General features: G+C 41.3%; 1 protein-coding gene across 1 annotated transcript; it reads left to right on the top strand.

Annotated features, from left to right (window-relative positions):
* Positions 1-1634: 1634 nt before the first annotated feature.
* LOC122155782 (antigen WC1.1-like) lies at positions 1635-21846 on the top strand (the record flags this gene model as incomplete). Its single annotated transcript, XM_042809983.1, has 14 exons — positions 1635-1712; positions 7883-8197; positions 11356-11664; positions 13330-13644; positions 14361-14672; positions 15120-15437; positions 16176-16490; positions 17535-17849; positions 18588-18650; positions 18736-19050; positions 19245-19280; positions 19666-19803; positions 20613-20714; positions 21494-21846. Coding segments are annotated over exons 1-14 (3276 nt in total), but the record flags the coding sequence as incomplete, so codon positions are not given.
* Positions 21847-23029: the final 1183 nt, after the last annotated feature.

The following is a 23029-nucleotide window of genomic DNA, read 5'->3' as shown; positions in this document are numbered from 1 at the left end:
CTAGAGGTCGGTGACCCTGCACGTAGCAGGGGGGTTGAAAGTAGATGATCGTTATGGTCCTTTTCAACACAGGCCATTCCATGATCTTCAAATGGCATTTCTCCTCTAAAATGAAGAACTGTACCATTAGAAAGAGAGAAGGACTTAAATCAACAGGATCCTTTGGTCATAGTTGAATCTAAAATAAAAGGAAAATGAAGATGACTGAAGTCCAACGAGAGGATCCAGGAACCTCAAATCCTCTAGAAATAAGACCAGTAATAAATCAAAAAACAAAGGAAGTCCAAGACAGACCAGCACGATTGCCACCTCAGGATTAGCTCCCTGCCCCCTCTGCATTACATGTGACATGCACCCATACAAGGCCACCGAACTCATGGATGTATTACAATGATTTAAAGAGAGATCCCTAGAGAGCATGCCAGCTTAGTTCTTGAGGTTATGGGACTTTGAGGCCAAAAGTGTGGTTATTAATGGACCAAAGATTTCTAAACTTGTATCTATCACCATACATCTGGCTCTCAGACAAAGACTGTATGTTATTGTAATGCATAATGATGAAAATAATTCTTTAATTTAATGGATAATGGCTGCATGTAGGATTGTGTGGCCAGATAAAAGCGATATTCCAATAAATACTGTTCTACGGACTTTGACAGAGGGATTTCAAAGTTATATCAGAGAACCAGGAATGAAGGAAGTGATTTAAGATGACAAGTCTGAGAGTCCAGATCTGGTGGAAATTCTCCTCAGTGATGAGGGATCTCATTCTAGAACAAGTGCCTCCCTACCAGAGGCTCACTAATGTCCATAATAAACCCTTTGGTAGCCTCAGAAGCTGTTGTTCAACAAGCTACCCAATTGGTGGCAGATCTAGGAGAAACACAGTGCCTTTGGACCAGGCACAATATCCAGATGTTGGGAGGAGCTGAGCAGTCTCGGATATAGAGCTAAAGGATATGATACAGACAGCTGCGACATGCCCCAGTGCAGAGAAGACAGGAAGTCCTGTAAGTTGTATCCTAAGGAAGATGGTCTTTCAAAAGCTTCTGCCCATACTATCCTCAGGTTTTAACCAAATAAGGAAACCTTGAACAATCCTCACCATAAAGATAGAGTGTCATTTGTTATTCACAGTGCTACCACCAGCAGTAAGACCCTCTTGTTTGGATTTTATAATGAGAGCACAGTTGTTCCCAAGGAGATTGATAAATTGCAAATGTAAGAATTCTCTTTCCCTTTTTCATTCCAAAGTGAGACCAATGTTCTGCACTTCCATATTGCTTTATCAGTTGAGAAATAACCATTTTACACATTATTCTTCTTGTACCACAGGTTGATGCCAATAGTGAAATGACGATCTCGATGGTGACATTAGAAACGCAGACATTCCGCATATATGGTCACAGGTACAACTTTCAAATTTTATTGGAGGTTTTGGTTCTTTCAGATTTGAGATTATCTGCTGATAATGTCTAAAAAGGTGAACAATATTTCTATTGGTTCCTTCATATAGCTCATGCTAGGATGTGAACCTATATATTTCCTCCTTCATAGTTATTTCTGACACAGAGAGACACGCATGCAGAGAGTTTGGTCTATATAGTGCCTAACAAAGAGTTTTTATCCAGCCACGGTAAGGATGGCAATGAAAGGATGTCTTTCAGCTTTAGTGTTGTGGCTCCTTCTCCTCACCATTCAGGTTTCCCTAGGTAAGTACATTAATTTGCATAAGGTACTTGGCTAAGGAAGAGAATGTGAATTCAGTATAAATTGGTTGTTATTCCATTAGTCTGTAAGGCAAAATGTCAAGAAAGTGTTTAATACATTTGTACTTAATTCAAACTCCTTGGTGATCCTGGCAGAAAAAAATAAGCCATTTGTAAGAGTTCTATATTTTACTGACATATTAGCTATCTGACATTTTTACAGAGTTCAAGTCCAAGTTCAGTGAACAGTTGAGCTGTAATGGAAGCCTATTGGGTATTTTTTATTACTGTCTTGTATCCCCCATTGAGCTTTGTGTAGATGGAGTCAATAACTCTAGGTCTTTATTTAAACCCAGTTAAAATGCTGCTGTGTGCAGTGGCGTTTGACTGGGTAGTATCTTCCCTTCCATTATTCCTGTATGTTTGAATTTTAACACTAGTTATCTCCATGCTGTTGTAGGGCTACGTGTACATATTTGAAATGATCTATAAGAACCAGATTTTGGAGTTCATATTTTTGTCTCTATACACATGGAGTTAGTAACATAGCACTATGCCTGACGGTTGCACCCTTGTATGATGAAAATAAGATTTCATGGTTGATACTTTCCTTAATGTAGCAGAGACCTAGTTTTAGAGGCTCCCACCAGTTGTGTGGATGCAAATGGATGGGAAGAAGTGGCATGGGACTTTCTGTGTAAAGGAGTGTGAACAGCAATATTACAGACTTGTATTTAGACATCTCTGTAGCAGAACTGTACTAAAGAGTAAGTTATCTGCCAACTTTATAATAAGAGGAAGCAGTAAAAGAGTGCCTTACAATGTAGATGGGAGTAGTTTTACATTGACACCCCATTATCAGCACTGACAACCCACGCATCTGCTCTGGCTCTGACCATACTTGCGTATTCCACGCTACCACAGCCCCCTGTTTGTCCACAGGGACTTTGGAGAGTGCAGGCAACATCAGAAGCACATCAGAAGTGAGCTGAAATCTTGATAGGCATGCACGCACCCTGGGAAAAGGACTGCATGCCTCATTCTTATTCTTGGTCTGCGAGGGGAACCAGGTCTTTAGTGGGAACAAGCCCAAATTTTACACCCTTTTACCCAAGCAGAACCTCATCCTGTAACTAGTACCACTGAATTTAAATTTGGTGCTTCTTAGGATATGCTGTGGAGTGTGAGTGGAGGCAATATGTCTATAGGTAACATAAAAAACATCACAATAGATTGATTTCAACCGACGACAGTTTCAATTAGAGTATATTAAAAATTGCTGGGTATGTTTTGTCTAGCTTTGCCTCTGCATTCAGCCCTGCATTCTGTCATGTGCTGAAAATATATGTCAGATTCCGCACTTAAATATTCAAGTGCAGAGAAACAGATTAATCAATTGAGGATCTGTTTGTTTTAGTCCTGAATGTGGCTAATAGAAATAGGTTATCTGGTTCCTTTAATAATGAATGATGACTTTAATTTATAAATGTTTTCTTTATTAAATGTTTGTTTTTAAATGCGTCTCAAGTACAAAGGCTTTTGGTAGCTCTTTGTGCTAAGTATTTGAGAGAATTTTACTCAGGAAATTTGAGAAAAAAAGACAGTTTGTACAAAAATATCTTCAGATGTTGCTACTTGTCATCCACTTGAATAATCTCTTCATGTTTCTGAATCTAAATGACAGACAGGAAATTGTGGGGAAGTGCAGCAGTGTTAGCACAGAAGTAAAACCTTTGCCTGCGTACAAGAGCAATTCTGTGTCAGTGCCATATTATCTGCCTCTGAACCAGGAGACAATCAGACTACATGCGGATGGAGACAGCTGCATTTTAGTCAACTACTGCTAGCAGTTTGCTTTGGAAAGAGATTATGGTTAGTTGCTGAAAGAAGTAGCTTTATCAATTTCTGTGTTAGCGCTGACACGAGGAATTGAGAGGAATTAGAATTGATTTAAAATAAAAAGCAAAACGATTTATTTTTGTTTCACTGTGTCAAATGGCAGCAAGAAGTGTGATATGTAGGAACATCTCTCTCCTTTGAGGAAGAGAGAGAATGTGATGCTTCCAAATCCATATTGTTTTGAGAACTCTTCCAGGAAAACCTGAGGGTCTTAGTAAAATTTAATTGCTTTTCTGTTGCTAATCAGATACTACCATTGATTTACTCTGAGAAGTGCCTTTCTAGACTGCTTGCAACTGTTACTTCTCTAGATCTCCTACAAGTATCTTTCAAGGGTACAGCCAATGCCATCTGCTCCCATGATAACATGGCCAGCAGGACGTAGGTCTCACCAGTAAGGGCCCAGGCTCAAGTACCTATGAGAGGCAAGCAAGGCAGTAGTGAGTTTCAAGTAAGAGCCCAGATCATAAACAAGTTCATGCTGAAGGGGCACATTCAAAGTCAAATTGGAAGTTGCTATACAGATCAGGACAAGCTCCAGTGATGGCAGCAATCTGCAGGTCAGCATGCATATTATAGAGACTGTGGCCAGACACAGCTGTGTTTAAGTTGGATGCAAGCACACCTACAATGCATCTGAGGCAGTGACAAAAATTGCAGACATATTCTTAAATGGAGCCCCAGAAATATGGGCAGGATGCATGGGTGGAGACCCCAGCTGAGGCAAGTCAAGGCCAATAAGATTTGTTAGTGAACTCGGCACTGACAGTCAGATCAAATCTTATTTATAAACTTTGGATTAATTTTCCATTGTAAGCTAGGTTTTGAAACAGTTCTGGTTTGGGGTCAAAGTTGTTAGTCTTCTTATCTGACTCTTCTGTTACCCTCATTTAGATATGTGAACAACCTGAGTGGCCTTCCATGCTCCAAAAGAAGTTACTAGCATCCCTCAGAGATTTTCACGTTCCTTTATATGCTGAAACTCATATCTAATTAAGTTTTAGATGAATCTCTGGTCCTTGCATGTACTTATCTTTTACTATCTTTCACCTGGAAATATAGAGGTCCCACATATGGTAGGTTTTTTGTCATTTTAATTTTCAGCCATGTCGTCGTCTTTGGAGATGACAATTCACACAGGTTTTTTTCCTTTTAAGTTTTCTCTTTGAGAAGGGGACAGATCATATCCAACAAGTTTGTTTCAGGTGTAGTGGAGGCAATAATTCATGGCCTGAAACAATAATTGAGCACCTGGTGGGAAGGAAGGGACAACTCAGGGGAGCTGAGTGAATGGGAGGGGTGTAGCCAGGATGCACTCCTTCCCAGACCTCATTTGAGGGATGGCAGTGGAGGTGAGGGTATCTCCTGCCAGAGATCCCTGCCTACCTGAGGCCTTCCAAAGGTGAGCAATTATTTTCCTGCATCTGTGGCTGCTGCCTTTGGGCTTGTTCTCATTTGCTGTAGTCAAAGACTTTGCTACCCTACTGTTATCATCCCATTATAGTATTACACAAGGACCCAACATTGGTAACAGATGAGCACAAGTACTGAATGATTTAACTGTCACTGAGAAAACTTCAATTTAAAAAATTTGCCCCAAGACTCTCAGTTCCAGAACAAAATCACCAGAGCTCCTTTTACTATGAAATATAAAATGCCTCTTAAGTATTTCAGTATTGTGTGTAATTCAAATATGCATGTATGTCAAGCCTCTTGAGGTTAGCCTCTATCCCAAGGTCTATCCCAAGGTTTAAGGCTTGTTATCACTGCTTTAATCTCTCATTACTTGATAAAACTGTTCTTACAAATTCCTTCTTGTGAAGGCACTGATTATTTATGCTCTGAAAGTAAAGGATGTCAATGCACCTTGCTCTTTGTAGATGGGATGTTTATGGAATTCAAAATCTCTAAGTAGTTTGTTAGCATACTTAGCACTCTTCTGGATAATCCTGGAATTTTTGTTCAAGTCACAAAGCATTGTGGAATATTATTAGACTCCCCTATTTTTTCTTATTCTGCTGAACTTCTTCCGTGATTTTTATCTATCCAGTTGTACAACAAGGCAAAAGTATAGCAGCCTTAGGGCACAAACAATGTGTTGTTTCAGTTGCAAACGAAAAAATCATCAGGTTTTTGGTTTAACTATTTTGAAACCTATTCTCATTATTTTATCAAAATAGAAAGCATAGCTGCATATTTTTTTTGCTGTTTACAGGACTGTGTTTAGTCAGTGTATCAAAATCTATCACATGAGCTGGCACTGCACTGTGTGCCATGCCCTTGTTTCAGCCCAGATGGGGTTATTAGCACACTATGTTTAGTTGACACTGAGGGGCTGGACCAGGCTGCACTGCAAGATGTGCTGAGCTGCATGTGGCCTATGGTCTACAAATTAGATATGCCTGACTTAATTTACTTAATCTACTCGCTGGGTAGCCCAGCTTGATATGCATTAGCAGTCACACACTAACATGCCCTCGTTCGTTCTAGTTGCTGGTATCAAAGACATGGACTTCTGTGACCCATGGTCCAGCACCAGCTGCTGGTACATCCATATACAGGTGCACAGAATAAAGTAAAAAGAAACAGACAGCACAGGTCATAGCTGCACAAGTCAGCTGAGAAGCAGCCTATTTGTCCCTTGTGTCCATTTACCCTTCTGTTGTGCTATACTTTCTCCTTCCCAAGCAATCTTTGGGTGCTTTTCTTTTGTATCTCATACAGTGTCCCATATCCTGGGATAGTCCCAGGAAGTGCCACAGCAGGAGCCTTTTTCTCTGATTGGATTACTAAGGTTTCCCCACCTGCCTTTGTTTCTCTGTGCTCCTTTGCATGGGAAGATGAACTTTCTAACACAAAACCTAATGATCTGAATGTCATCTTTATTGTTTCAATACAACAGTAATTGTTCTTAATGGAATCTGCAGGAGGTATCTTTATTTTTTGTTTCATTGTTTGTTTTCAGTGCCTTTTTTATTTTTTTATTTTTTTTATTTTTTTATTTTTTTTATTACTGTCTGCTAGGATTCAGAATACTAACTCAGTGTTTTTGCCTTTTAGTCAAGCAAATAAATTCTTCCTGCAAGCAAAGAATTTTTTTTTAAGGAGAAGCTGCTCCAAAACTCTTACCTTAAAACCTTTGACTTTTTGAGGGGAAAAAACAAAAACAAAAAAACAATTCCTGAACAGTTTTTTCTTCTCATGTAATTACATACTAGACTATCTACCTTTGTTTTCCTGATGTCTTTGTAAAATACAACTCAAATCTATTATCCTGTTTTCTGAGCTCAAGCAGGTTATGGTGTAGCTTCATTTTCTATGAATTGCTTCTATGTCTCATAATCATTCCTGCATTTGAATGTAATAAAATTCTTCTTGTGTTTTCTTGCTGTTAGGTCCTTTTTCTAGACTTCTGTATAGTAGCTGAAGCTTTTATAGTAGTAGTCCAACATAATAAAGCAAGAAAACCTCATGTGAGCCTTCCCTCTTCTGTCAGACTGTCATCTGCTCTGTACAGACTGTAATATTGTGTGGAACAATTTGTAGAAGAATTGAAATATTAGTGGAATTTTGATATTAGTGGAGAGAAATAGGCCTGGAAACAGAGGATCACAGAGCAGCGGGCACTGGAAGCAGAGAAGAAGAGGATTCTTTGAGGATAATTTTTACATCACGAGGGGGTGGGGCATGAGGAACAAGATGAATACCCACCTACCTGCCCATCTTCTGCTTATCCTGCTGCATCTCCCAGAACAGGTTACCAGCCCGTGACGATATCTGCATGAGACGTCTCTCCTTGGCATGTACCCCTGACCAGGAGGACTGTATCCATGGCAGGGTATTTAAAAAAAAAAAAAAAAAAAAAAGAGAGAGAGAGAGACTTTGGGGGGCACTTAGTTGCAAATAATAGTTTGTCTGAGAGGAAGAAATTGAGGAAGAACAATAAAAAGAAAGGAGAAACTTCGACTGAAGCCCTTCTGAGGCACAGGCTATGGGCATTTCTTGGCATTTTCCATCTCTGATAGGTCAGGAGCAGAGACAGCTTGCGTGTAATTAGAAATAACTTACATTTTAGCAGTTCAGTTTTCTCAAACTTGTAAATACACACATAACACCCTGAAAGCAAAACAAACGAGAACTTTATATGGGACTATTTAGAAAGTGATTCTTAAAAATAAGGTTTAGGAGTAATAAGAATCTGATTAATCATCTGCAAAAGATTGTAATGATTAGACTGTCATATTCATAACCCTCTTCTGTCTCTGTTTATGAAGGGGATGATGAATTGAAGCTGATAAATGGAACTAGCCCCTGCTCTGGGAGAGTGGAAGTAAAACATGAGGATCGGTGGGGAACTGTGTGTGATGGTGACTGGAATACAGAAGATGCCGAGGTTGTTTGCCAGCAAGTAGGATGTGGGTCTGCTGTTCAGGCCCTTAACCGAGCTCCTTTTGGAGAAGGATCTGGACCTACATGGTTGTATCGAGTAGAGTGCCGTGGTAATGAATCTGCTCTCTGGAACTGCCCTCATGCAGGCTGGGGTGGCTTTACCTGCCCTCATTATTTTGACGTTGGAGTGATCTGCTCAGGTAAGAAGTTATATAACCTTTAATAATAGAGCAATTCCCACAATACAAAGGAACTGAGATCAATCTTTGTCCTAAATGGATAAAGTCTAGTAATGTGGTCAGCACAGAGGTAACACTTCCTCCATGGCCTCTGAACCCAAATAAGTATAGCCCAAATAACCATTAAAACTTCTGCTGACCACAAATGTGTGTCTGCTTTGCCTTTGCACAGCAATGATATAGAACAGAAATAGACATAGTAAATTACACAGAACAGAAATAGAAACACCATTTCTTTCTACCATGCCTCTCAACATGAGAGCAGTAATCAACTTGCTTTTGGCCAGGAAAGGAAGCTAAAGAGAGAGTGTAGATGGGGAAGCAAGAACATTCTGTATTATGCTATCCAAGCATCCTCCTCCTTTAGATCTTCCTGTAAGCTAAGATAGGGATTTCTGGAATGGCAAAGAAATCCAGTGTATGCTCAGTGTTTTTGCTTGCAATATGTGCTTGGTTTTGCTCCCTGAAGCACTGCAAGAGGTTCTTTCCTCTCTTCAAGACTTCACGTTCATTCTTTTTGACTTTCATAAGGTTTCCTGTCAACTTATTACTTCCTTCTGTGTTCACCAGAATGGCAGCTCTGCCCTTGAGGTTATCTCAGCTCAGTAAAAGTGTACTCCATCAAGCTCTCCAGGATGCTGATGAAGATACAGAACAGATCTCAGGGAAGACAACAGTGGTAATCCATTGTTGCCAGCCTCCAGGTTGAGTGCAATTCACTAAGAACTACAATCTGAGCCTGACTGATGAGCTTTTTGCCCATCTAGTAATTCACTCATTGAGACTGTTGCAAGACACAAAAATTGTGCAAGACAGTTTCAAAGACCTTGTTAAATTTGAGGTGAATGGTATGTACTGCTCTTAACCCATCATTCACAAATCAATCCTTTTTTCAGAGAAAGCAATCAGGTCACATAGGCATGGTTTACTCTTGGAAAATCCATGCTGACTCTCCTTGTTCACCTGCTCACCTCTCACTTCACCTGCTTAGAAATATGCTCCTGGAATACTCACCCCATGATTTTCTCTAACCAGCCTGTAGTTTAGTTCTCCAGGTCGTCTTTTCATCCTTTTCTGAAGATGAGTGCAACATCTGCCTTTTTCCTATTGCTAGGGATATAATCTCAATAACCTTTTGAAAATGGTCTCTTTTTAGAGAGAGCAGACTAGAAAGAAAATTGGTCAGTTTAGATAAACCACATTGCATCCCATGGTTTATTTAGGTCAAATTCTTTCTCCTGAACTCTGTTTGCTTTGCACTTTTTCTTCTTTCTCACCCCATTTAATATTTGGAAATCCACTTTTTCAGGGTGACTAAAGGCTACCAAAGATTTTTGTAACCCCAACCAAGCAAGTTCCTCTTTGCTACCAAATAGATGTCATCTCTGTGTTTCTTAAATATATGCAAGGATGAGGACTCCACCATTTCCCTGGGCAGCCCATTCCAACTCCACACTCTCTGTGAAGAAATTCTTCCTAATTTTCAGCCTAAACTTCCCCTGCCACAACTTTCGTTCATTCCTTTGTGTCATATCACTAGTCATATGATAAAAGAGACAACTTGTAGTTGTAGAGGTCTCCCCTCGTCCTTTTTTTCTCCAGACTAAACAATCCTAGTTCCCTTAATCGCTCCTCATGAATCTTCCATTCCCTTCACCAACTTCATTGCTCTTCCTTGCACATGCTTGTGAAAACCAATATCCTTGAAGTGAGGGACTGAAAACTAAACGCATTATGTGCTCAGTAGTTTTGCCAGTGACAGCATAAAGATGTGTGATTTGGAGATTTTCTTTTTTTGTTTGTAGAAGATTTCACCCAATTCCTCACCTTAATGGGTGGTTTGTAACAAACTCCCACCACAAGATCAGCCTTACTAGCCTCTCCTTTGATTCAAAGCCACAAACTCTCCCATGCTCTGTGGAGTCACTCTTGATAAACTTGAGATTTCCCTTGACTGCACCGTTGGTGCTCCTGTGAACAACATTTTCCATGCACCTGCATGGCTATAAATTCATTGTGGTGATTGTTTGTACTGCATAAAAACAAATCCATTACTACTTCCATATTACATCCGCAGAGAAGAAAAGCATATAAAATAAATATCTCACCCATGAACAGTGGTGGAACTGTTATGAAATGAAGTACTTCACTGCTAATAGAGCTGTGGAGCTGAATAAAATGCAAACACCAAAGAAAAAAACAGTGTTTTACTTATAGAACTTCAAAAATGTTATTGAGTGGAGTTAAAAACAAGCAAACAAACAAAAAAACAAACACCAGGTGAGACATAGACACTGAGCTTGGCTACATGTAGCCCCATCTGAGTGGAAGCAAGTCTACTACTACAATGTGCAATGCCACAGAAGAAAAGCAGTGCAATGCTGTTTTCAGGACAGGTCGTTTCTCGCACAAGCTGCTGTGCCTCAGCTGCCACATTCGATCAAAACTGAGATGGGCTTCACTCAGGGTCTGCACAGCTAACTCTCATGTAGTATGCCTTGCCTGAACAAGATCTCCAGAAATATGAAGCTCATGAAGTGATGTGCAAAGGTGTTCAACAAAGCCTATGGGGATCAGCAGTGCTGAACTTGAACTAATAAACCTGTAGACTTCCAGTTCACACTATAGAGGCGCTTCATAGTTGACTCTGCTCTATATTCTTCTGGAAATCCCTTGATATTTGTATAATACAGGTTTTCTTCTTTTTGAGGCACTTCAGTCTTCTATTCCTTTGAATAGTGAAGACTTGAGGACACACACTTGTAAATGCTTATGTGTTTATTTATTTATTTGTGGATTACTGTTGTTCAAACAAGTTGCAAATGTTCAAAATTTCCCTTGTTCTAGGGCTTTCTGAGCACTTGTTCAAGATTTTGTATTTTCATGTACTAAAAACACAAACATTCCCATAAGCTGTTTTTTTCCTCTCATTTTTCTCTTGCCAGCAGCATACAGATATTGCCACAACAGCTATTTAGAAGTTACTGGTCCTCAGAGATGTGCATTCCATGTGTCTTGCCCATGAATGCATGAGAGAAATTAAATTAGACCAACATAATCAACATTCAATACTGATTTTCTTGTTTTCTCCTTCTTCTCTCCTTCTCCCCACCACACAGGTTTCTCAGGGCTGCATCTGTCTGGTGGGGACACTGCCTGCTCAGGACATCTGAAAATAAAGCAAGAAGAAACTTGGACTACGGTCTGTTATTCATACATTGATTTCAATGCTGCCTCTGTTATATGCAGTGAGCTAAGTTGTGGCCAGGCTGTGGATGTCTTGAGAGGAGCTCACTTTAGAGACAGACATGAATTGATCTGGCAAGAAAAGTTCCACTGTGTGGGGAATGAGACTCACCTTGCACACTGTCCCAGGACGTTGCAGCATAGTAAGGCATGCTCTCATGATGCTTATGTTCTATGTTCAGGTGAGACTTTGGACTGATGGATGTAGTTTATATGTATCCCAAGTTTTCTTCCTGGCAGCCCACCACTCTGAGCCTCTGCATATTTCTATGGTTCTAGGCTTCTTCCCTTATTATGCCTGAGAGATTCAAGGAAGGGCCAGGAGTAAAAGAGTAAAAGAGAGCAGCCTCACAATCTCCTTCATTCAACTGAGAGTCTGCGTTTAATGCATCCTTTGTGACAATTTCACTCTGTCATCATGGATGGAGGTCTCAAAAGATCTGTAATTTCTCTTATGTTATTAGAGGTATGAGCTCCGTAGTGTTTGGAATTCCTTCCTTGTCTTTCTCATATGCATAAAAGGAGAGGTGACCAGAGCAGATAATCAGGAACACGGCAAAATGCATTTTCTTCTGTGCTATTGTGTGTGTTAAACTCTGGTACTTCAGTTAATTATAAAACTGGGAGAGGTACAACTACAGACTTATGCAAAATCATAGAGGCATAAGTTACAAATATTTAATGGAAAGAAGTTCATTTCATGCATTTCCCAGCCACAGAATCGTAAAATAGGATCAAAGAACTGTCAAGGTTGGAAAAGATCACTAAGCTCATCTATTTCAACCATCAACCCATCACCACCATGACCACTATATCATGCCACTCAGTGCCACATCTTCCTTTTTCTTGAACAACCAGGGCAGCCAGTTCCAGTACTTCACCACTCTTCCTGAAATGAAATTTTCTTGATGTCCGATCTGAATTTCCCCTGGCACAGCTCAAGGCCATTACCTCCTGTGCTATCACTAGTTACCTAGGAGAAGCAGCCAACCCCCACCTGATTACAACCACCTTTGAGGCATTTGTAAAGGGTGATATGGTCTCCCTTGAGACTTTTCCAGTCAAAGGGCTGCAGTCAGTTTCAAACCTGCCTTGGAAATGTCATGCTGGCTATTGTGCTCTGCAGCCCTCTGAGGAGCCAGACAGCCTAGTTAAGATGCCTATGACTGAGAGGTCTTGGCTCCTGTTCCTGTCCTGCAAGATTCATAGCTCAGAGGTTTCGTTAGAAGGAATATTGTGCAAGAGTGAGGCAAGGGTAGGCAGTATAACAGTATGAAAAGTCAGAACAACTGCATGGGGATTGCAGTAGGACACTCCACATCATACTTAAATAATTGTGAATCATTACCTGGTGGACATGACCTTTTGTATTTTGTACCTTGTGCTGTTACATACATGAAAGTTGAGAATTGCACTGAACTGGTTACCGATTAATGTGAGAGTACTTGCTACTTGGAGAGGAAGTGTAACTAGTAGCTCCTATTCTGTGTTTCCCAAACACACACCGAAAGCAAGACAGGAATTTAAAGATTGTCTCTCCAAAAAAAAAAATTATATATATATATATATTCTACAAAGTGGCAGCAGCATTTTGGGGGGAGAAGAGAACAAAGCAGAGAAGGAGAGAGGGAAATTCAGGAGTTAAAAGACTTTCAGCGATGTAGTACGGGCTACAGCATGGATGATAAGTAATTGTTTCAGAGTTGATTTATGTGCTTCCTGTTCTACCACACTACCCAGTAGCCTGGGACACAGAAAGGGTTAGTAGACTAGATCTCTCTTACAATTTTCAATGTGATAGCAATAAATAATAATACAAATGCTTAAGTCCTTCATTATTCCTGCAGGCTATGGTGGATACAGGTTGTCAAATGGCAGTACCACATGTACAGGGAGAGTTGAGCTTCTTCATGGAGGCTCATGGGGAACGCTCTGTGACTACTCGTGGAGTTTTCCAGCTGCCAATGACCTCTGCCAGCATCTGGACTGTGGAGTTGCACTGTCAATACCAGATGGACAGTCCTTTGGAAGAGGAAATTGGTCTTTCTGGAACGGTACATTCAGCTGTAAGAAGAATGGCTCATACTCAAGAGACTGTTCTGTGAGTGTTCTAGATCAGAACAAATGCCCTGCTGGAAATGTTGCTCGTGTGATGTGCTCAGGTGAGCAATGGAAAGGGCTAAGAGGAGAAATGAAAAATGGCTTCTTTGAGACAATATGGACCCAAAAACCAGAGGGTATCTGTACAGCCAATCTCTGTATTTAGCCTGCTGCTACAGGTATTTCCAGGAGCTGAGGCTGCACTTACCACAAGGCTGCTCACTCTCTATGAAACCCTCTTTGTGCCAGGGAAGAGTAAGGGAAGGGCTGCTCCTCAGGAGAGAACGAGCTGGGTCTGGATGGTGAGACAATATGAGTGCATCCACCAGGGTATAGTCTGAAGCATCCGAACACAGAGGGCTGAACTGTAGAGAAAAATGAGGAACAGCAGGAGACAGGGCAGTTACACCAACCACATAGTTAAGGCAAGCACTGAAGGCCTGCTTCAGGCTTAATTGAGTCCTTGGACAATGGCCTGAGTTGAGAGACCCAAATACATCTGGTCATAGTAGTTTAGGTTCACTCAGAGCCTTGAAATCTAGTGCCTCAAGTTCAAAAATTGCAGGAGAACAGATTCTGATTTCTAATCATTCTTCTCAGTAAAACAGGGGAACTAAAATCTAGTTATATGTATGGAAATTCTTGTGGCCAGTGGAGTCATTTTTGCTTCTTCTTATTGCTAAGGAAAATTCATTTCCATTTCCAAGCCAGTTTTTAGTTCATGCTCATGAGCAGTTACCAGTATGACATCTTGGTATTCATTTTCTCTTATATTCAGGGTGCCCAGGGGGCAGACTAGCAAATGGCAGCACATGCTCAGGCAGAGTGGAAATCCGCCATGGCGATACATGGGGAAGACTCTGCCGCTCCCACTGGAATTTGCAGGCTGCTAATGTCCTCTGCTATCAGCTGAACTGTGGCTATGCAAAGTCAATCCAGACAGGAGACAGTTTTGTGGATGGGAATGGACCTGTATGGAGAGATGCTTTTCACTGTGAAGGGACAGAGTCCTGCCTGTGGGATTGTGCTCAAGTGACTTTGGGCAATCCAACTTGTTCAGCCAAAGAAGTAGCCACTGTTGTTTGCTCAGGTAAGTCAGGAATGTTTTTTTTTTCAGGTTTTGTAACTTCAGACCAAAGCAATCTTGGTGATCTCACTTTGCCAAGTTGTATATGTCAGCTTATATTTAATGTCCTTCTTCCTTCACTACCCACCCATCACACTTCTGTCCCCAGTTTCAGCATAAAAACTTCATTTAGTAGGATTTCACTCTAAAGGAAATCACATTATTTAGATGTGCCTGATCCTAGGAGTATCTAACCTTTTAGCTGGGTATGTCTATCTTGCTTCCTGTTGCAAAATCTTCTGGGCATAGAAGCAATCAAAGCCTTACCACAGGCTATCTCCTTAATCACTGGTGTGAAATACTCTTTACCATCATATAATTTGGACTTCCATCTCTCCCCTGCATGTTATTTCTACTGTGATAACAGCAGAAAATTTTATTCATAGTGTTTTCCAAACCTTTTGAGCCCAGGTCTTGCTGAATCACTCAGACTCTCAGACGGTCAGAGCCGCTGCGATGGGCGTGTTGAAATCTCCCTTGATGGCATATGGGGCAGAGTCCTAGATGACGACTGGAACATCAAAGATGCTCATGTGGTATGCAGACAGCTCCAGTGTGGAATAGCAAAGAGAGCCTATTACCTTCCAAGGTCTGAACGAGGCATCGGTCCTGTGGGCTTAAGAAATGTCCATTGTGATGGAAATGAGACTCGGCTAGTGCTCTGCAAGACCTCCCATTCTCAGGCGCTGTCAGCAGGAGTTGCTGAAGATGTTGGTGTGATCTGCTCTGGTGAGTCACTGTGTGAAAAGAACAGAATGCTTTCTAGGGTTGTCTCTAGCCAACCTTGTGCTGTGGTCTTACCAGATCTTAAATAGGCATGGATCAGAGCTTGTGAAACTCACCTACTTGTAGACACTAAGAGATAAATGGTAGTCAAAGAAGCAAGTGAAATTCACACATTTCTTTCTTCATCTGAAATTCTTAAAGAATTTAGCTCACAGAATCAAAAAGAAGTAACAGAATACAGAAGTCATAAAAGCACTAATTTGTCAGTGACTATCCACATTTGAACTGACATCAAAGAACTGAATAGATTTGGTTTTGTGACTCTTCTATATATGTGTAGGCACATGCAGTCTTTCTAGATATACACACAAACAACTATTGCTACCTATCTGAATTTTTAACACATCTGTTGCAGAACCTGTTTCTGATCTAAATGCGTTTAATTAGAAAACAGCTTCTCAGACTTTCTAAAATAAGGTGATGTCTGCATATACTTACCACAACTAGACTACTGCTACCCATTTGCAGTAACCAACAGGAATTACTTAAACATTCACTTGTTGCAGGAGTAATCCTTTGCCTTGATGTGGTTTTAGCATCGCAGGAGTTCTACCTAAGAAATCATAATAAATGAACTGGAATCTAACAAGAACATGATGCCTCAAATGTGCTTTAAATATACGCTCATTATATTGACCAATCAATATATTCAATATTGTCAGTTGCATTTTCTTCCTGCAGAGAGCCGGCAGATGAGGCTGGTGAATGGAACAAAACGCTGTGCTGGGAGAGTGGAGCTTTATCATGATGGCATCTGGGGCACTATCTGTGATGATAACTGGGATCTATCAGATGCAAATGTTGTTTGCAGACAGCTGGGATGTGGATATGCCATCAAGGCATTAGACTCTGCTTACTATGGAGAAGGCTCAGGGCAAATCTGGCTGGATGATGTAAACTGCACTGGGTCTGAATCCAATATCTGGGCATGCCCCTCTAGGGTATGGGGTCATCACAACTGCCAACACAAAGAGGACGCTGGAGTCCTATGCTCAGGTATGTTCAGAGAATACATTTCATAGCCTGTGAGCTGAAAGAAAACACAAATGGGAAAGATGAGAATTGGTGGAGTCTTGCTTGAACAGCTTGTTATTCTCTCCTGTCTGCAAGCATGGCCCATCATCACAAAGGGTGTACTTATTTGGCATTCACACATGTACACGCAAAAGTGTATGCTGAGGGATTTTGGGGATAAATTGGAGGGCTGCACGTTGTGCAGAAGGAGGTCATCAACTGTCAAGTGCCAGACTGTTTACCAGTGGACAGGGTCAACACAAAGGTCACAGACACCACATTAAAGAAGTGTGTTTATCTTTACTTCAGTTTAAAGCACTGAGATAATAAGTGCAATGATATAGCAAGAATAAAACAGAACAAGGCAATGTGCCTAACTGTTACTGCATGAATAATAGCAATAGTCATTAAGAAAGATACATCACCAATTGCCCTAATACTTTACCATCATCCAGATTCACAGTTGCTGGGGAGCTTCATTTGCAGCAAGGATTTGGAGAGCCTTCCCAACAACAGGGAAGTCCTACACAGTGCATCCCCTCATAATTGAGGCCTCCAATTTCACTATAAGAGGATCCAGCTTTTATATTGTTGAATAAACACATTTACATGATAATTAGGAGGAAACATCCGGTCTCATTCTCTCTTTGGATTGCACCAAAAGCCTAGAGAGGGCTCAAGAAGGAGCCAAGGAGGTTTGTTTGCTAGTAGGCCACTCTAGGCAAGGGCTGAGGGAGCAATATCCCTCCCATTGTATGATATCTGCATTTTCCTTACCTCCAGCAAAGTGTGTGACCAGCTGTCATGGGAGCCCCCAAAAAACTGTATGCCCTGAGATCAGTTGAATGATAAAATACCAGCCACTCCTGTGGATTCTTGGATTGGGACAACAGTCAAAATCACTGAGGAAGTGGCCCCTATTATTTGAAGAGTAATGCTTACTAAATGGTTGGTCTTTGGAAACAAGACGATGAAATGTGTGTTGAATCATGTCATCTGATTCCGTTTTTATACCTTCACTTTCAGAGTTCCTGGCTCTGAGGCTGGTGAATGGCAGTGGCTGTGCTGGACGGCTAGAAGTTTTCTACAATGGGACATGGGGGAGCATTTGCTCCAATCGTATGTCTCAACTCACTGCAGTAACTGTATGCAAACACTTGAACTGTGGAGATGGTGGGGAAATCGAAAGAGATTTCAAATATGGCAGAGGTTCTGGGCCCACATGGCTGGATCACGTTGAGTGTGCTGAGCAACACAGCTCCCTGTGGCAATGTCAGTCAGACCCCTGGGATCCTCAGTCATGTGATAACCGAGCAGAAGAGACCCATATTTCTTGCACTGGTAAATACAATTGCATCCACACAGTACCTCCCAAACATACATACATCCGCACATGCATACATGGACAATATGATGCTTACTCATGTTCATCTGTTTCCACTTCATATTATTTTCAGTTTCATGAAATTGGCACAAACATTTTGTCTACATCTCTGCTGAAAATGAGTAAATTAAAATGATATCAGTGTTAAAATCCAAGGGAAACCCCTAACAGGATGCTGCCACTGCTTATCTGTACATTAAAAATGTGTGAAATGCAATTAGTCTGTGAGATTTGTTAAGATGAGACTATTCAAGAAGACTAGAGACATACATGTATTTCTGTATATATGGATGCAAAGCAGTGCTTATATACATACAAATACATATGCATGCATATAACCAAGTGCAAGTGTATGTTAGTTCAGTTCTAAATTATCGTTTCTGGTGCCTGCTTTTAGGACAGTATCTCATATCTGTGGGTTCCCACTGAAATATAAATAATTTTTAGATAACTCAGATCTCTTGAAAGGCACTTCATGAGAAAAGAAAACAAAGCCATCAGAGAGTTTAAAGATTTTTTTAATATACAATAATAGCCAAACACTAATAAATGCCAACTACTACATCAACTACTAAATAGGTTACACATTTATTATAGGAAAAATGCACTTGATGATTAATGCTCAGGAAGTTTACACTCCTTCACTCTTTCCAGAGAATGATCGAATTATTTAATTCAGTATTTAATTTCTACAGGAAGAAAAGGAACAACAACTTCTACCTCATTTACTGAGTGTCCAAACTCTACAAGTTGCTCAGGTACTTCTACCCCCTTGCTTTTCCTGATTAATCTCTGTGGACCTTACTGCTATTCAGGCAATACAGATGCTTTTTTATTCTGCAGACAAGGACAAGTTACGTGTTGTAGGAGGAGAGGATGCGTGCTCAGGAAGAGTGGAGATTTGGAATCAGGGTTCCTGGGGAACAATCTGTGATGATTCCTGGGATGTGGCAGATGCTAATGTTGTATGCAGGCAACTGGGCTGTGGTTCTGCTGTGTCTGCTCTGAGTGAAGCTGCCTTTGGGGAGGGGACAGGTCCCATCTGGCTGGAGAAGGTCCACTGTAAAGGAACAGAACTGTCACTTTGGGACTGTCCTTCCAAGCCTTTGCTCGGCAAAAACTGTGATCACAAGGAGGATGCTGCCGTGGATTGCTCAGGTTAGTAAAATGGTCCTTTGGTTCATCACACAAACTGGGGAGGGAGCTGAATAGAGGGATATTATGCCATCTGTCCATCCCAGTGATTAGCCTCTTTATAATTCTGACTGAAGGAACCTCACAAACGATATGAACATATTCTTCCTACTTTTCAGTTACCACTTCCTTAATCTGGACTCACTTTCCTTTTGTAGGTGTGACAGAAACAACAGCACCTTCCACTAAAGCAGGTAAAACATTTCTTCTTGACCCTTTCTTCCTCCCATCAAATTAGGGACTTTCATTGTCACTGATACTGCAAAACAGGTAAATCAGAAATATATCAACCTGCTTTAGCAGGGGGGTTGGACGCAGTGATTCTTGAGGTCCCTTCCAACCCCTGCAGTTCTGTGATTCTGAGATATTCCAGCTCATTAGAAACCATCTCCCACAGTCTTTTGTAAAGGAGAAATGAGTGGCACTATTTCTAGCTGCTGAATTCTTTCTCACTGAGCAGAAATTATGCAGCAGGTGACCTGCCTCACTCTGCTATCTGAGCACATGAGGAGACTTCAGAGGAGCAGCCTTTGGGCTACTGGGTTCTTCCCTATGTGTTGCCTCTTTGTTTCCACCTAGCTTCACCCCGCCGCTCAGCGACAAACAACATGAGAGCTTCAGCACCTGTGATCCTCTGCATCATCCTGGGGGCCCTTCTCTGCCTGGTTCTTGCCATTCTTGCTGGACAGATCCAAAGAGCCAGGGCACAGCAGAGAGGTGTGTTGGTATAAAATGCTTCCTTGAAATGGCTGGCAAGTTTTTAGCTGTCTGGGGGAGAAGGGGAGATGGGTGGCTGAGGTAAATGACACCTGCTGCTGCACTGAGATTTTCACTCATTCTCTGTCAACTAGTACATCTGGAAACTGACAGCAGCCAGGACAACTACTGGGAGTCTTGGGCCTGGTCTTCCTCTGTAGGATACTTAAAGTGACCCGCCTGTGTGGAGAGAAACAGAGACAGGGGAACTAGCTTGAGAGTGGAAAGTGAGGTCAATTTGGAGAAACAGTTTTCCAGTGAGAAACAGCAAAAATGCAAGGAAGGACAGCCACCTTACTAAAGGTGGCTTTTAGAATATCAAATTAGTACAGCAACTGGAAACCTCATAGCTAGCAGCACATTACATCTCAGACAAATGAGTAGCAATATCTCCAGTTCAGACTGGATCTGCATGAGATCTTTCCCTGAAATGCCACAAACGTCTGGAAAGCTTTCAGTCTCCTGAGTAATGAAGGGGCTATTAGAAGATAACACAAAACATAACTTTAAAACAAAGAAACTTAGATATGCACAGAGACGGAATAAATAGAACGGATCTGTTTTCAAATCCAAACTTGCTTCCTCACCCAATATCTAAGGTCTCTTTGTCAAAATAAACTTTTTCTCCACACTTATTCTTAGCCAGCACTTCTTAGTGACTTTTTGCGTAGTAACCAGATTGTGTAGACCCTGTTAGATCCCTCCATCTTTTCATGACCATGGCCTGAGTATGGACAGAGTCTGTGAATGATCATGCATTTTATGTTCAGGCTCCAGGCTACCCTATGACTCCTTCAATGAGGTTGTCTATGAGGAGATTGACTACAAACTGATGAAAGAACAGCAAGGGATGTCTGGCCTCTCAGGTATGTGTGTCTTTTTCTCATCAAGAGAAACAAACTAAAGCTAATTTCTTCTGGTGGCCTCAGTATGAAATTGTGAAGCTCACACATTTACCAGGAAACTTCTGGTTTCTCCCATAATTCTTCTCTCCTGCCCTCAGATTTCCAGATCTGCCAAGCCCACACAAGCAGCTCTGAAGTAAACATGCATCTGGCTTTATTGAGCACTTTTTGGTCTTCATTTGCACGCTCAAACCTGCTCTGGAAAGCTCTCTTAGAACTGTTTTAGGGCAGCTTCCCCTCATTAGCATCTATGGTCAGTTTCACTGATTCCCCCGCTAAAAACAGTGGAAAATGAGAGACAGGGAAAAAGAACTGCAAATATTTTTCTCCAAAGGTTTGGCCCAAGTTTATATCCAAACAACCAGAAGTGACAGCACAGGGCAGCTACTTAGCTAGTCTATTTCACTGAAGTTTAACAGAGAGTGGTTAAAGTAATGAAAATACAAGGAAATAGGTGCTTTACAGAGATAGACACAGAGCAATTTGTTACTGTGCAATTATGAAACAAAGTGGGGAAGACTACCTTGACATAAATTTTTCCACTAACTGCATTGTTCCAGATGTTTGTCCTATTCCTGTTTATCTTCTACATTGTTTTCTGCTTTCTACTTGTTACAACAACATATGACAATTATTGGAGCTGTATCACTGTGACATACCGTAGAGTCCTCAGGAGGAACCTTAGTTTCTTACCATTCATTATTATACTACTATCGTTATTGCAGGACTTATTTTTGGATCATAAGCTAGTGCTCTCTCTAATGGAAGACCTATCCCTATTACTATTAATACGTATCCTGTTTCAGAAATCCCATCATTGCCTGGAAATAACCTGGAAGGTGGTTATGATGATGTAACAGATGCTCCTGGACCTGAAGATGCTTCTCTTTCTGAGCAGAATAAGCAAGAAATCACTGGGGTCTCAGAAGAATGTGACAGAAACAAGGATTCATGGAAAGGTGAGGCCGGAAGAGCACTGCTGCTAATTTTCATATCCTATAGTTATTGTACCAAACTCGGGGAAAATCAAGGTGGAGCATACCTCAAAAGGTCACCTAGACTTTATCTAATCACTGTAAGGAAGAAATGCTATCCCACAAAATCACAGAGTCATAGAATGACCTGGGTTGAAAAGGACCATAGTGATCATCTAGTTTCAACCCCCCTGCTATGTGCAGGGTTGCCAACCAGCAGACCAGGCTGCCCAGAGCCACATCCAGCCTGGCCTTGAATGCCTCCAGGAATGGGGCACCCACAACCTCCGTGGGCAACCTGTTCCAGTGTGTCACCACCTTCTGTGTGAAAAACTTCTTCCTAATATCTAACTGAAACCTCCCGTGCCTCAGTTTAAAACCATTCCCCCTTGTCCTATCACTATCCATTCTTGTAAACAGTCGTTCCCCCTCCTGTTTATACTCTCCTTTCAAATATTGGAAAGCCACAGTGAGGTCTCTCCGGAGCCTTCTCTTCTCCAAGCTAAACAAGCCCAGCTCCCTCAACCTTTCCTCATAGGAGAGGTGCTCCAGCCCTCTCATTATCTCAGTTCCCCTCTGCACTGCTGGCTCACATCCAGCCTCTTGTCCACTCGGACCCCCAAGTCCTTCTGTACAGCGTTGATCTCAAGGAGTTCTTCTCCCAGTCTGTAGAAACACCTGGGATTGCCTTGGCCCATGTGCAACAGTTTGCACTTAGCCTTGAAGAATGTCATTAGATTCACATCTACCTACACTTCCAGGTAGATGCTTGTTAGACTGGTCGTTCAACTAACTCAGTAGGTGTCCTCACAACTTCTGCAGGTAATCTACACCTATGTTGTTTTTCTCCTTATAAACACTGCAAGTGAGAATAGACTTTATCTGCAGAGATCTAGGAAACTTGATATCCCAGTGTTAGCAGGGAAGCCTTAGGAGGAAGGAGCTGAGAGCAGGGCTCAAGGACCCAGAGATCTCCTCGGGAAGAGCTGAGAGGGGGGGCTAGCAGGGTCATACTTTTCTATGCAGTAACCACCCTCAGTCTATAAGATGAATTATATCCTCCTAGTAAATTTCAAACACCAACAATGGGTCGATCGTTATCCTGTGGTAGCCTTGGGAGGATCCAAATTAGGGCATACTCTTGGGAAGGACAAGGCTAGATCTACATTCGTAATATGTCAGATAAAGAGAGCAAAAAATGCTTTTTAAAGTTGAGGTGGTAAAACATGGAATTGGGTTCTTTTGGCACATCGAATAATTGCTTTCATTAAAAATGATTATTGTTAAGTTCATTAAAAATGTTTATTG

This window comes from Centrocercus urophasianus, unplaced genomic scaffold, assembly GCF_019232065.1.
Source record: "Centrocercus urophasianus isolate 14NV4802_14NV808 unplaced genomic scaffold, USGS_Curo_1.0 seq_12, whole genome shotgun sequence".
Lineage (NCBI taxonomy): Eukaryota > Metazoa > Chordata > Aves > Galliformes > Phasianidae > Centrocercus > Centrocercus urophasianus.
This window is presented reverse-complemented; position numbering and strand designations above follow the sequence as displayed.